This window comes from Phocoena phocoena, chromosome 10 (genome assembly GCF_963924675.1).
Source record: "Phocoena phocoena chromosome 10, mPhoPho1.1, whole genome shotgun sequence".
NCBI lineage: Eukaryota > Metazoa > Chordata > Mammalia > Artiodactyla > Phocoenidae > Phocoena > Phocoena phocoena.
In genome coordinates this window covers 48,414,537-48,427,588 of record NC_089228.1, presented here as the reverse complement: position 1 = coordinate 48,427,588, position 13,052 = coordinate 48,414,537, and the positions used below count along the sequence as shown (strand labels likewise).

At 44.0% G+C, this 13,052-nt stretch overlaps 1 protein-coding gene across 1 annotated transcript in view; it reads left to right on the top strand.

Moving 5' to 3' along the window:
- CTDSPL (CTD small phosphatase like) overlaps window positions 1-13,052 on the top strand; it is a 121,119-nt gene that overhangs the window by 89,596 nt on the left and 18,471 nt on the right. The window contains exons 2-3 of the mRNA XM_065885228.1: window positions 1,243-1,397; window positions 9,996-10,028. Of these exons, the coding sequence (XP_065741300.1) occupies window positions 1,243-1,397; window positions 9,996-10,028 (188 nt within the window). The remainder of the gene's footprint in view (window positions 1-1,242; window positions 1,398-9,995; window positions 10,029-13,052) is intronic.

Below are 13,052 nucleotides of genomic sequence, written 5' to 3'. Positions count from 1 at the left end.
GCCTAAACCCAGGCTAAAGACCATCCAGGCCTGTGGAGCTGCTGGCAAAACAGCCTTTCAGTCCTTTTTCAGAATTTCTGAATGCATTTGGTTTTGCTGCTGGCAGAAGGGTACCTGCAGACTTTCAGCAAAGGTTTTGTGATCTCTTGAGAGGGCAGGTGCTATACAAATCCCTCAAGTGTACAAAGAGGAATCGTGCCAGAATTGCTTTGTGGGAGAGACAGACTCCAACAGTTATCATGCGAACTTAATAATTTCCTACAGTGGTGATCTTCCCATCAACCCCAAGCATGGTCCCTTTGCCCGTAGCCTGTACCCAGACGTGGTATGTGGTGGGACTGCTGCTGACCCACCCAGACGTGGTATGTGGTGGGACTGCATTCCCAGGGCTAAATGCTCCTGCACCTCCAAATTGTCAGCCTCCTCCCCTGAGGTGTGTTTCTCATCTGTACTAACTTTTGTCTTTTATTTCTGACCTGTGGCAACTTGTCTTGAGCCCTGGATAACAGAAAGGATCCATCCCTCCCTCCGGAGCCTCAATCCAGGACAGGCCAGGGAGTGAGTCAGTGGCACAGTATTGCCCTGGGTCTCGTGAAGATAGGCTTTGCCCTGGCCAGCCCTGATGTTCTGTCCCACCTCTCCTGCTGTTTCTGTTTTAAGTGTGATGGAAGCCTCCACCCCTGAGCTCTGTGGGTCCAGGCTCGTATCAACTTCTTGACAAATGGGTTTAAGAGTTTAAGAAGAGGGCTGCTTTGTGCCTTCACACATCTTATTTCTTAACCCATGAAGTTAGTTGTTTCCATGGTGAGCAGGGAGTGCCCAAGAACCCAGTTTCAATGTGACTCTTCCTTGGTACCCTTCACAGAGAAATGATTCTCAGCGAGGGACAAGTCTGATTTGTGCCTGCAAGGATCTGTGTTTTGAAGTAGCACTTGTGCAGGGTTGGAAGACTTTATCTGCTGGTCTCAGGAAGGCAGATGGCCCCGGGGATGGGCCAGCTAATGAGCAAGCAGCCCCCACTGGGCCGAGATCAGGGGAATTCTGTCCAGCCAGCAGGACTGGACTCCATCGACTGTCTGGCCCTCTAGGAGTCACGTAACAGTCTTTTAGAGGAACTTCCTGGCTCCCCTGGTCTTCTGGTCCTGAGTTGGTCTCCACATGTCAGGGCTCTGGGGCGGCTGCACGTTCGAGTTTTCCCGTAGTATTACAGTTGGCCACGCTGTGCTTTGTTTCTCTTCCCAGCATCCCAGTGCAACGTCAGCCTGAAGAAGCAGAGGAGCCGCAGCATCCTCAGCTCCTTCTTCTGCTGCTTCCGTGATTACAATGTGGACGCTCCACCAGGCAGCAGCCCCGGTGTTCTTCCGCCGCTGGTTGAGGAGAACGGCGGGCTTCAGAAGGTCAGTGCCGACGCAGCAGCCCCGGTGTTCTTCCGCCACCGCGCATCTGTCCCGTCCTTGACGAGCATCCTTAGTCAGAATCTGTGACAGTATGTGCGCAGCCATTTACTTAAAGATTTGAAATTACCAAAGAAGTCATCTTTTTTGTTACAGGATATGTCAGTCATTCCCATTTAGCAACTGAAGAACATATTTGATGCGAGTTATAAGAGTCACTTCATATTTTTGTAACATTCTGTCATGGGAAGTTGTATGAAAGAGAGTTAAAGAACCAGGAGCAGACAAAGAAATGGAAAGACCAGAGGAGACACAGAGACTTGGAAAAAAGCCAATAATAAATATAAGTGAATTTAACTACCTCGTTTAATAATAAACGTATTTGTTATATCTTCTTTCATATGTGTCAAATAAAAAATTTTAAGTCAGGTCATCACAATAGGTTAAAAAAGAACAAATTCTACTCACATGCTGTCAACAGACATCATATTCAAAACAAAATGACTCAGAACAGTTAAAAGTAGGAGAATGAGCAAAAAGACATCACACAAGTATAAACAAAAAGAAAGGGCTTCCGTGGTGGCGCAGTGGTTGAGAGTCCGCCTGCCGACGCAGGGGACACGGGTTCGTGCCCTGGTCCGGGAAGATCCCACATGCCGCGGAGTGGCTGGGCCCGTGAGCCATGGCCGCTGAGCCTGCGTGTCCAGAGCCTGTGCTCCACAACGGGAGAGGCCACAACAGTGAGAGGCCCGCGTACCGCCAAAAAAAAAAAAAGAAAAAAAAAGAAAACAGGGATTCTAATAGTAATCTCAGTTGAAAGAGAATTTCAGGTAAAAAGCGTTGAAAGAGAATTTCAGGTAAAAAGCACTGAAAGAGACAAAGGAGATTATTCATTATCGAGGACACAAGAGTCATAAAACTTTATATCCCAAATAATGTGAGCAAAAGACATGAACTGACGTTTCATAAAATAAGAAACACAATTGGTCAGTAAACATGAAAAAATGTTCAATATTGTTAGTAATCAAGGAAGTGCAAGCTAAAACAATGAGATATCCTTTTCCATCTATCAAATTATCAAAAGAGATTTTTAAAAATAATATTTGGGTTTGGCATGGGGGTAGTGAGAGAGAGAGTAGAGGATGTAAATTGGTTATTGGTAGGAGTGTGAATTGGTTACACCTTTCTGGAGAGAAATTTGGCAGTGTGATCTCAAAACCTTAAAAATAGGGCTTCCCTGGTGGCACAGCGGTTGAGAGTCCGCCTGCTGGTGCAGGGGACGCGGGTTCGTGCCCCGGTCCGGGAAGATCCCACATGCCGCGGAGCGGCTGGGCCCGTGAGCCATGGCCACTGAGCCTGCGCGTCCGGAGCCTGTGCTCTGCAGCGGGAGAGGCCACAGCGGTGAGAGGCCCGCGTACCGTAAAACAAACAAACAAAAAAACCTTAAAAATATACCTATCTGTCCACCCAAGCAGTTCCTCCTTATTGACATGAGTATGGATGTGCAAAGATTTAACCATAAGACACTATCCAGCATAGATTATAATGTTGCAGAATTATAAGTGAGCCGATGATTGGCAATAAACAATAGAAGACCTATACAGTAACCATACAATCAAATAGTATGCAGCTATTAAAAATGATGTCTCGGGCTTCCCTGGTGGCGCAGTGGTTGAGAGTCTGCCTGCCGATGCAGGTGGCACGGGTTCGTGTCCTGGTCCGGGAGGATCCCACATGCCGCGGAGCAGCTGGGCCCGTGAGCCATGGCCGCTGAGCCTGCGCGTCCAGAGCTTGTGCTCCGCGACGGGAGAGGCCACAACAGTGAGAGGCCCGCATACCGCAAAAAAAAAAAAAAAAATGATGTCTCATAAATATTACTGATATAGGAAGATGTTCACAATATATCACTTAGGGGAAAAAAGGTTAAAATATAGTAGGCAAGTATATTTATAAGTATGTATATGGTCATAAGCACACATACACACACACACACAGGCATTTACAAGACCAGAATGACGTATGCCAAAATATGAAGAGATTATTTCAGACTTGTGGAATCTGTGTAAGATTTTCTCTTCTCCTCTGTGCCTTATTTCTTTTTCTTTTTGCTCTTCCCAATTTTCACAGAAAAGCTTAATTTGAAAATAGATTAGATTAGAAAATAGATTATTTTAAAAGTGCATCCGAACATAAGGAAGAGGATTCTGGGAAGACTGCAGCTTGAGCATGTGGTTCTGACCATTTAAATTCCCTCTCTGGATAAACCCAGGTGAGCCTGCTGGTGGAAGTACATCAAGGCCTCCACTTTTCCTGACATCTCCAGGGGAAAGAGAGGGCACAGAATTCATTCTCTCTGATACTCAGTAAGAAGCAGGGAACCACATCAGAGGAAAATGCTTGCCTCTCTTGCAGTCCTGGGATGAAGACTTGAAATGTGAAGTCCTGTGAGGTCAACAAGCCAGCGGGAGCCTGTGGATCCCCTTGGAAAGGGCCTGCATTGCCCACTTAATGTGTGTGGTTCCTGGAGGGGCTGCACTGATGAGCTGAATTGCTCTCAGTCTAGTGCCCTGGAGGAGCCCAGTAGTACAGGGACTTTTTCATCTCTTTGTGCTTTGTCAACTTGGGCTCTGCTGGACCATGAAAACAGCTCTGCCTCACAGTGCTGGGCCTCGCAGTGTTCCCTCATTTACCACTGCCGAGGAGATTCCAGGTTGAAAATCTAGAATGTGAGATTCCCACTGAGGTAAAACTAATGGAAAAGGTAGAAGAAAATGATAGTTCAAGAAATGAATTTTTTTTCTGACCCTGCCTCACGGCATGTGGGATCTTAGTTCCCCGACCAGAGATCGAACCTGCGCCCCTTGCATTGGAAGCAAGGAGTCTTAACCACTGGACCACCAGGGAAGTCCCGAAATGAATTTTGAGTATACAAATAAATTTTAGAACTTTAAAAAAAAAAAAATCCCTTGATTTCTAAATACAAAAATTCAGTAAATGAACTGAGAAAAAGAGTGGGAATGATCACTGCTGAGAACTGCCTTAATGTTCTGGAGGAGCAAGTGGAAAAAATATCTTAACAATTCAGATCAAAAACACAGAGTCAGTAATTGTGAGAGGTGGGAAGAAACATCTAGGAGACCTAACATGCAAATAATAGGAATTCCAGGAAGAGAAAAAGTAATAGAAGAAGATTTTCTTGAGCTGAAAAAAAACCTTGAATGTGCAGATTGAGAGGATTTACCAAATCTGCAGCAGGATTAGTGGCAGCAAGGAAAAGAGCACATGTATGCCTAGATATATGCCATTGAAATTCTGAAATTTAAGTATAAAGGAAATCTTACAAGCTAGTGGAACAAGATATTTTCAAAGAAAAGAGAATTATACTAGCACCAGACTTCTCGTCAGCAACACTGAAAGCCAGAAGACTATGAAAAAAAGTTTGCTACTGAGAGAAGAGTTACAAACCCAAAATTCTACATGTAACCAAGATAATCATTTATCTACTAAGGCAAAAGAAGTACATTTTCAGACATGGAATGATTCAGAAAGGGGACAAAAAAACAATCTGGGTGAGACTGATATTCAGTTATGATATAATTGTAGAAAATGTAGAAATAAATACAATTATTAGGAACAGAACTGTGACGAGTAGCACAATTAGAAAATAGATCCTCAAACTTCACAGAGAGTGAAAGGGAAAATAAACAGAATTGTGAACAAGCCATCAAAATTAAGGAAAGGGGGGACTTCCCTGGCCGTCCAATGGTTAAGACTCCTCACTTCCAATGCAGGGGGCCCAGGTTCGATCCCTGGTCGGGGAACTAGGATCCTGCATGCCATGTGGTGCAGCCAAAAAGAAAAAAAAATTAAGGAAAGGGGAAAATAAATAACAATAAATAGGAACCTAACAAAGATTAGGCATAAAACCAAGTTTAATGAACGAAATTCTCCCAACAAAAGACCAAGACTCTATCAGATTGGCATGACAAATTCAGCTGGATGCTGTCTCCAAGAATACACCTGTATCAGCTAGGAATGATTTTGGCAGCAAGTAAAAGAAAACTGACAAATAATAACTTAGCCAAATAGGAGATTCTTTTCCTCACGTATAAAACTTGATGCTGGCAGTTGCTGGATGTAGTTTAGATGCATGGTGATACCATCAGGGTCCCAAACTCTTTCTGTTCTTCTATCTTTTGATCTTTCTGCTCCACCGTTCTTGGAGTGTTTGCCTTCATCCTCATGCTTGTTGTTTACTATCATCTCAAAGTCACAGGCTTCGGATATCATATCCACATTTAAGAGAATACAAGAGGGAGGAGTAGCACTAGCCATGTCTGTCCGTTTTACGGAAATGCTTTCACAGAAAGTCCCAGGAAAGTCCTTCTGCTTATGTCTTATGGGCCAGGACTTTGTCACCTGGCTGCCCTCCAGCAGCAAGAGAGGCCTGAAAGGGGAAAGATTTATACCTGCAGTTTCCTGCTATCAACAAAATCAGACCTCTTTTCACAGAGGAGAAAAGAGGAATCACTACTGAGTAGATTTAGGGTCAGTGTGAGTTCAGTTATGCTGCAGTAACAACTCCAAATCTTCAGAGGCTTAACATAAGGAAAGTTAATTTTTCATTCATGCTACATGTTTATCATGGGTTGGCTGGGCCATCTGTTCTGTGCCAATGTCCAATAGAAATACAGTGTGAGCCACACGTGTAATTTAACTTTTTCTAGCAGCGTCATTTTTTAGAATCTTTTTTAAAACTTGAGATTGATTTTTTAAATTTTATTTTTATTTTTTATTTGTTTGGCCATACCATACGGCTTGTGAGATCCCAGTTTCCCAACCAGGGATCAAACCCAGGCCCTCGGCAGTGAAAGCACAGAGTCCTAACCACTGGACTGCCAGGGAATTCCTGAAATTGATTTTAATAAGAGATTTTTATTTAACCCAACATGTCCAAAATGTTATTTCAGCATGTAATTGATAGAAAAAATTATCAATGAGATAAAATTTACATTCTTTTATCTTACTAATTCTTCAAAATCTGATGTGTATTTTATACTTACAGCACATCTTAAATTTGGACTAGCCACATTTCATGTGCTCAACAGCTACATATGACTAATAGCTACTGTTATGCTATTAGATAACTCTATCTTATCCTCATTCATGGACCAGACTAAGGAGGGCCCATCTCTTTGCTTCCATGATTGTCACATCAGCAGAAGAGGAATGTGGTAAATCACACTGGCTCTTAAAATTTTCACTCAGAGGTAACAAGACTTATTTCAGCTTACATTTTATTGGCCAAAGCAATTCACATGATTACACCTAACTTCAAGGACTGTGGAAGTGTAATCCTACCATGTGCCCAGAAAGAAAACTGGAATTATTTGGTAAACAGTGCTAATGACTGTTACAGTATGCAGCTAATAGCTTTTGAGCCAGCATCTAACATACAGTGATACCAAAAAAAGGTAGAAAATAAAGAGATGGGCGAAATGTACAAAGCAGATCAAATAAATAGAAAGCAAAAGTGGCGATATTAGTATCAGACAAAACAGAATTCAAGGCCAAAAACATTAAACAAGAGAAAGAGGGACATTTTATGATAAAAGAACTAATACATGCAGTGTACAGTAGCCATAAACCTTTACATACCAATCAACAGTACAGCCAAATACATAGAAGAATATCATTTAAACATAATATAAAGCTGTCTTCTAAAAATAGCAAACAACATAGGAAAATCATTGGAAGTTCTGGCTAATGTAATAAGATAAGAAAATGAAACAACTGATATAAATGTGGAAAAGATAGAAAACCAGTTTTATTTGCAGATGGCATGATTATTTACAGTGAAATCCCAAAATACTACCAAAAAATGAGAATCACTAAAACGTTTTGATGTGGTGGCTCTTATTTCTTGAGAAGTGTGTTGTGTTTCTGAATAGGAAGACTTAAAATTTATACAGAAGAAAAAAAATGTCTAAGAACAGCTGAGAGAGCTTCCCTGGTGGCGCAGTGGTTAAGAATCCACCTGCCAGTGCAGGTGGACACGGGTTCGATCCCTGGTCCGGGAAGATCCCACACTCTGCAGAGCAACTGAGCCCGTGCACCACAACTACTGAGCCTGCACTCTAGACCCCATGAACCACAGCTACTGAGCCCACGCGCCACAACTACTGAAGCCCGCGCACCTAGAGCCCGTGCTCTGCAACAAGAGAAGTCACCGCAATGTGAAGCCCACGCACCGCAATGAAGAGTAACCCCTACTCGCCGCAACTAGAGAAAGCCCGTGCCCAGCCACGAAGACCCAACACGGCCAAAAATAAATAAATAAATTTTAAAAAAAGAACAGCTGAGAAATTTTTGGAAAAATATTAATATAATGAAGGATACCTAGACTTAAGAGATATTAAGCTGTACTGTACATTGGTGTAGAAAAACATAAGTGGAATTTGTATGATGAGATTTCATTGTAAACCCTATCACAGCCCGAATTCTGATATCTCCCCTCAAACTCTCAGTTTTCCCAATTTGAAAATCATTGCTGAGGAGAATCCCCATTGGTGAAGGGAACATAGTTTGTACCCTAGGCCTGTAAAGGATTTAAAAAGTGAAGAATCACTGCTGTCATAGTAAGTTATTTTTACCTAGTACCTGCCTAGATGAATGACTTGAGAAGATGGTGGTGCAGCCCTGGAAGGTTTCCTGGAGCCCTTAGCCATAGCTACCAGAGAATAAAGTCCTTAAAGGGAGCTCCTCTGACAGAGCTGGGCTTAGCTGGACCTAGTGTTCCCTCATGGAAACGTCCTTTGGTTAACACTTGTCAGAGTGGCTTTTTAAAGAATTAAGTTAACTCAGAGTAGCGCATCGTTTGCATAATCCGCGACCCTTCAGTATGTGAGACCAGACCTTGTAGAAAGAGCCTATGTCAAAGTGGGGCGACTCTGCCCTTTGCACTCACCTGGTCAGGACACCTGGAATGTAAAGCCCAGGCTCAGTAGATGTGGAAGCCGATTCCAGGCATGTCTCTACTGCTGCCTCCTGGGCTCTCCCAGCCTCTTGGAGCTCAGCCTGCCAGAGGAGGAGGGAAGGCTGTGGACAGAGTGCAACAGATGGTTCCATCCACCCTGCATATTTACTGTCCTGGAGAAAAGCTTCAGAGCAGTGGCCTGGGGTGGCTACCACTGTGACCGTCACAGTTACAGCCTGGACTGGAGACAAGTTGCCCAAAATAAAAGTGTCTGCAGCCCCTGTCTGGAGGCTAGAAGGAGTCAGCACTCAGAAGGTCCCAATGGCAGAGACCCTGGAGGACTTCTCAGTGCAAGGACAGAGTGAAAGCCATTGCTGGACGCTCACTCATACATGCGTATCCCATGTACACACACACGTAAACCTCTAGGGTAATTTTCAAGCCCACATACTTGTCTAGGGTGGCACCTTTGGTTGTGGTCTGTGTTTTGTCAAGCCCTTCCCAAATAACCGTTTGGCGGTGTTATCTCTCACCTCACTGATGTGCTCACCTGGTCTGAAGGTACACCTGTGTGTTAGGGCTGTTTGCCATCTCCCACTAGCGCATTGGTTCTCAAATGGAGATGACTTTGCTCCCTAGCGAACATTTGGCTGTGTCTGGAGCCATGTTTTTAAAAAAATATTTTTATTGGAGTATAATTGCTTTACAATGGTGTGTTAGTTTCTGCTTTATAACAAAGTGAATCAGCTATACATATACATATATCCCCATATCTCTTGAGTCTCCCTCCCTCCCACCCTCCCTATCCCACCCCTCTAGGTGGTCACAAAGCACAGAGCTGATCTCCCTGTGCTATACAACTGCTTCCCACTAGCTATCTATTTTACATTTGATAGTGTATATATGTCCATGCCATTCTCTCACTTTGTCCCAGCTTACCCTTCCCCCTCCCCGTGTCCTCAAGTCCATTCTCTATTAGGTCTGCATCTTTATTCCCGTCTTGCCCCTAGGTTCTTCATGACCTTTTTTTTTTTTTTAGATTCCATATACATGTGTTAGCATACGGTGTTTGTTTTTCTCTTTCTGACTTACTTCACTCTGTATGACAGACTCTAGGTCCATGCACCTCACTACAAATAACTCAATTTCGTTTCTTTTTATGGCTGAGTAATATTCCATTATATATATGTACCACATCTTCTGGTCTGTCTGGGAGGCAGAGTGGAGCCCAGTGCCCTAACTGTGGAATATCTTTGAGTTCCTCCTGTTCATCAAATCCCACCAAGGGGACTTCGCTGGTGGTGCAGTGGTTGAGAGTCCGCCTGCCTATTCAGGGGACACGGGTTCATGCCCCGGTCCGGGTGGATCCCACATGCCACGGAGCGGCTGGGCCCGTGAGCCATGGCCACTGAGCCTGCGCGTCCGGAGCCTGTGCTCCACAACGGGAGAGGTCACAACAGTGAGAGGCCCGTGTACAGCCAAAAAAAAAAAAAAATCCCACCAAGGTACAGAGAACAGGCAGTCATACAGCCACTGTACTCAAGAGTGCTTCCAAGTTTCTTTTGAGAATATGATCTACTTCTCTTTGAACCTGACAGTGATTTTTTTTTTTTCTCTCTCCTCAGGGTGACCAGAGGCAGATCATTCCCATACCAAGTGTATGTATATTTATCCAATTTTACTTAAACAGTTATAGAATCTTGTAGCTTTCGGCTTACTAATATAAAAGATTTTTTAATGTTTTTGCTTATATTGCATTTTTACCGTGTGGTATTAACAGCTCTGGTCTGTTGAAAAAAAAAAAAAAGTGAAGCTACATTTTAAACCGAGAGCAGGAAGTTTTGTACGAGTTTCCTTTCTTAGGAACAGCAAGGCAACCAGCATCTATTAACCACATTCTCACCTTTCTCTCTGCAAAGGGCCTCCACGTCTCTTAGTAAGCCGAGGCAGCACTCCCCAACTCCATAGACTGCAAGAACATACTTTTGCCCCCATAGCATTCTTTGCAACAGGTTCTGTCCCAGTGGAACTAGGTTCACCACACCCGCATCCCAGGGGAGCAGACCATCCCTGACTGTTCAGCAGTGTCGGTAGCTTGGCCGTGGCTCTGATCAGAAAAATCTCCTCAGTCGTATTCCCTGAACTTGCAGAATCACCCTACCATCACCACCATCCTGCCCTCTGCCCCCCAAATCCCACAGGCTGGTTGTACTGCAACTCTGCCCCAGCCAAGTACTGCCTTGGACCACCAACTTCTGTTTTCAGTCCTGGAATTTGGGATACTAGCTGCACCGGTGTCTGCCCCACCACAGGCCTGGACCGGCCACCCCTCAGACAGCTGCTCTCCCCACTGCTCCTTTGCTTCCGTCTTCTGTGCCAGCCGAGCCGTGTGGCCTGAGGCCAGTCAGCAAGCAAGAAGCAGACCAATGACCGACTCCCAAAAGAAACTTGCAGTTGAGATGTCTGTATCAAACAGGATCTCTCAAACAGTCCTGTGTCCTTAGAGAAGGATGTAGGTTTTTAAAAGTTGTCCAGAAATTGATTTTTTTTTTTTCGGCCACACCGCACGTGGCTTGTGGGATCTTAGTTCCCTGACTAGGGATTGAACCCGGGCCCTCAATAGTGAAAGAGCGGAGTCCTGACCACTGGACCGCCAGGGAATTCCCAGAAATTGATATTTTAATCCATAAAGATTCTCTGATTCAGATTGTCTGATTCAAATCTAATCATCTATCTTTACTTGGACTTTTTCACATGTTTTCTGGGAACATCCAAGAGACACAGCAATCTTACATTGAAGGAAATGATGGATTTCATCAGTACAGTTTGACTTCAGATTTGGCGATGCATGTCACCTATAAATTGCCCAAAATATTTTTAATTTCACTTACTTTCACAACATTAACTCTCCATTGATTAACAGGCTGCAAGGGTTTGTGGAGTGATTCTGACTTTGCTAGCGTGCCTGGGGGTTGGACTTTTTTGGGAGCTGACTTTGATCAAAAACGTGGGTCAATCAGCACAACTTCTTATCCAGTGTTTGAGTAGGATACCCAAGGGGATTGATACCAGAGGCCTCTTTTTAATCTTTATACAAAGTAGTTTCGTATATTTTTCCTGCAAAGGTGTCTGCATTCAACAGGTGGCATCTCTCCCCCTACCTCTGAGACTCCGATAGCACTGGTTTTTTCCCTCAAAGTTAATTCACAGCTATCTGTAAAGTTAAGTGCTGAATCAAAGCATTTGTCAGAGTAAACGCTCTACTGGGCACCCACAGTAGAAAAATGACCCTTTCTCCACAAATCTCTTTCTAGAGTCCCAGAATAAAATAGTCAAGAGGAAAAAGATGCTTTGTGTAATTTAGCCTAGTGTTAGGTCAGTAAACCACAGACTGCTTCCTACATGTGAGACACTGGGTCCGGCCTTATGAATCTGAAATATCTTGCAAGAAAGCAAAGCCTAGCTAAAGTAACTTGCATCTTTTTTTTTTTTAAGCTTTTTTTTTAAATTAATTAATTTTATTTTTTGTCTGTGTTGGGTCTTCATTTCTGTGCAAGGGCTTTCTCTCGTTGCGGCAAGCAGGGGCCACTCTGCATCGCGGTGCGCGAGCCTCTCACTGTTGCAGCCTCTTTTGTTGCGGAGCACAGGCTCCAGACGCGCAGGCTCAGTAGGTGTGGCTCACGGGCCTAGTTGCTCCGTGGCATGTGGGATCTTCCCAGACCAGGGCTCGAACCCGTGTCCCCTGCATCGGCAGGCAGATTCTCAGCCACTGCGCCACCAGGGAAGCCCAGTAACTTGCATCTTCGAATAAGTACTCCCAGAACAGCAGTTCCACCAATGGGTACCGTGTGATCTCCACTGCCTGCTTAGCATGCAGCACTAAACCCAAGTCCATCTGGAGAACAGCTCTGCCCCAGGATTCGAGCCTTGGGGTCTCCTGCAAAATCTGCACCTACCTGTCGAGACTGCAGCTCACATAAACAGTAGCCCTGCCTTTTCTGGACCACGGGGGGCCTGGTTAGTGCTAGGAGCCTCTGAGAGCTTGTTGGAGGGCTACCACACAGGACCAGAAATCCAGGCTTGTGCTGAGCCTCCAAACCAAGTCCCCACACCCGCTGAAAGCTTTTTCCAGGCCCAGAAGACGAAAGGTTCCCCTAAGCCTGTGGGTGCCCAGAGGAGATCTGGCTGAAGTTCCCATCTCTTGCTGCTCACCTCATGAGCCCTCCATTTTTATTCTCATGCTGCTGTTTATATGTGCAGCCTCCATCTTTTGATTTTTTTTTTACTAAGCTCATTTTTTCATTATTCACTTTTCATTATTCATATTTTTTCATTATTCAAACTCATGGTTTAAAAAATTACTGCAAGATTAAAATAGAAAAAAAAACTCCCAACTTGATCCCACTCTCTAGAATAGCCTTCTAACATTTTTTGTATATCCTTGCAGAAATTTTCTAAGTCAACACAGGTATATTTAAACAAATGAGTGTTGCAAGTTGATTTTTGCTTTTATCAGGGTACCTTGAACATCCTTCCAGATATTAGTACATAGCGAGCTGCCTCATTGTTTTACATGTAGTTGATGGCATTTACGTTGTGTCCACTTTTGTGCTATTACAAATATTCTTGTGCTTGTGTGTTTGTCAACCTGAGTGATAGTATCTGGGTGATCAGTTCCTAGT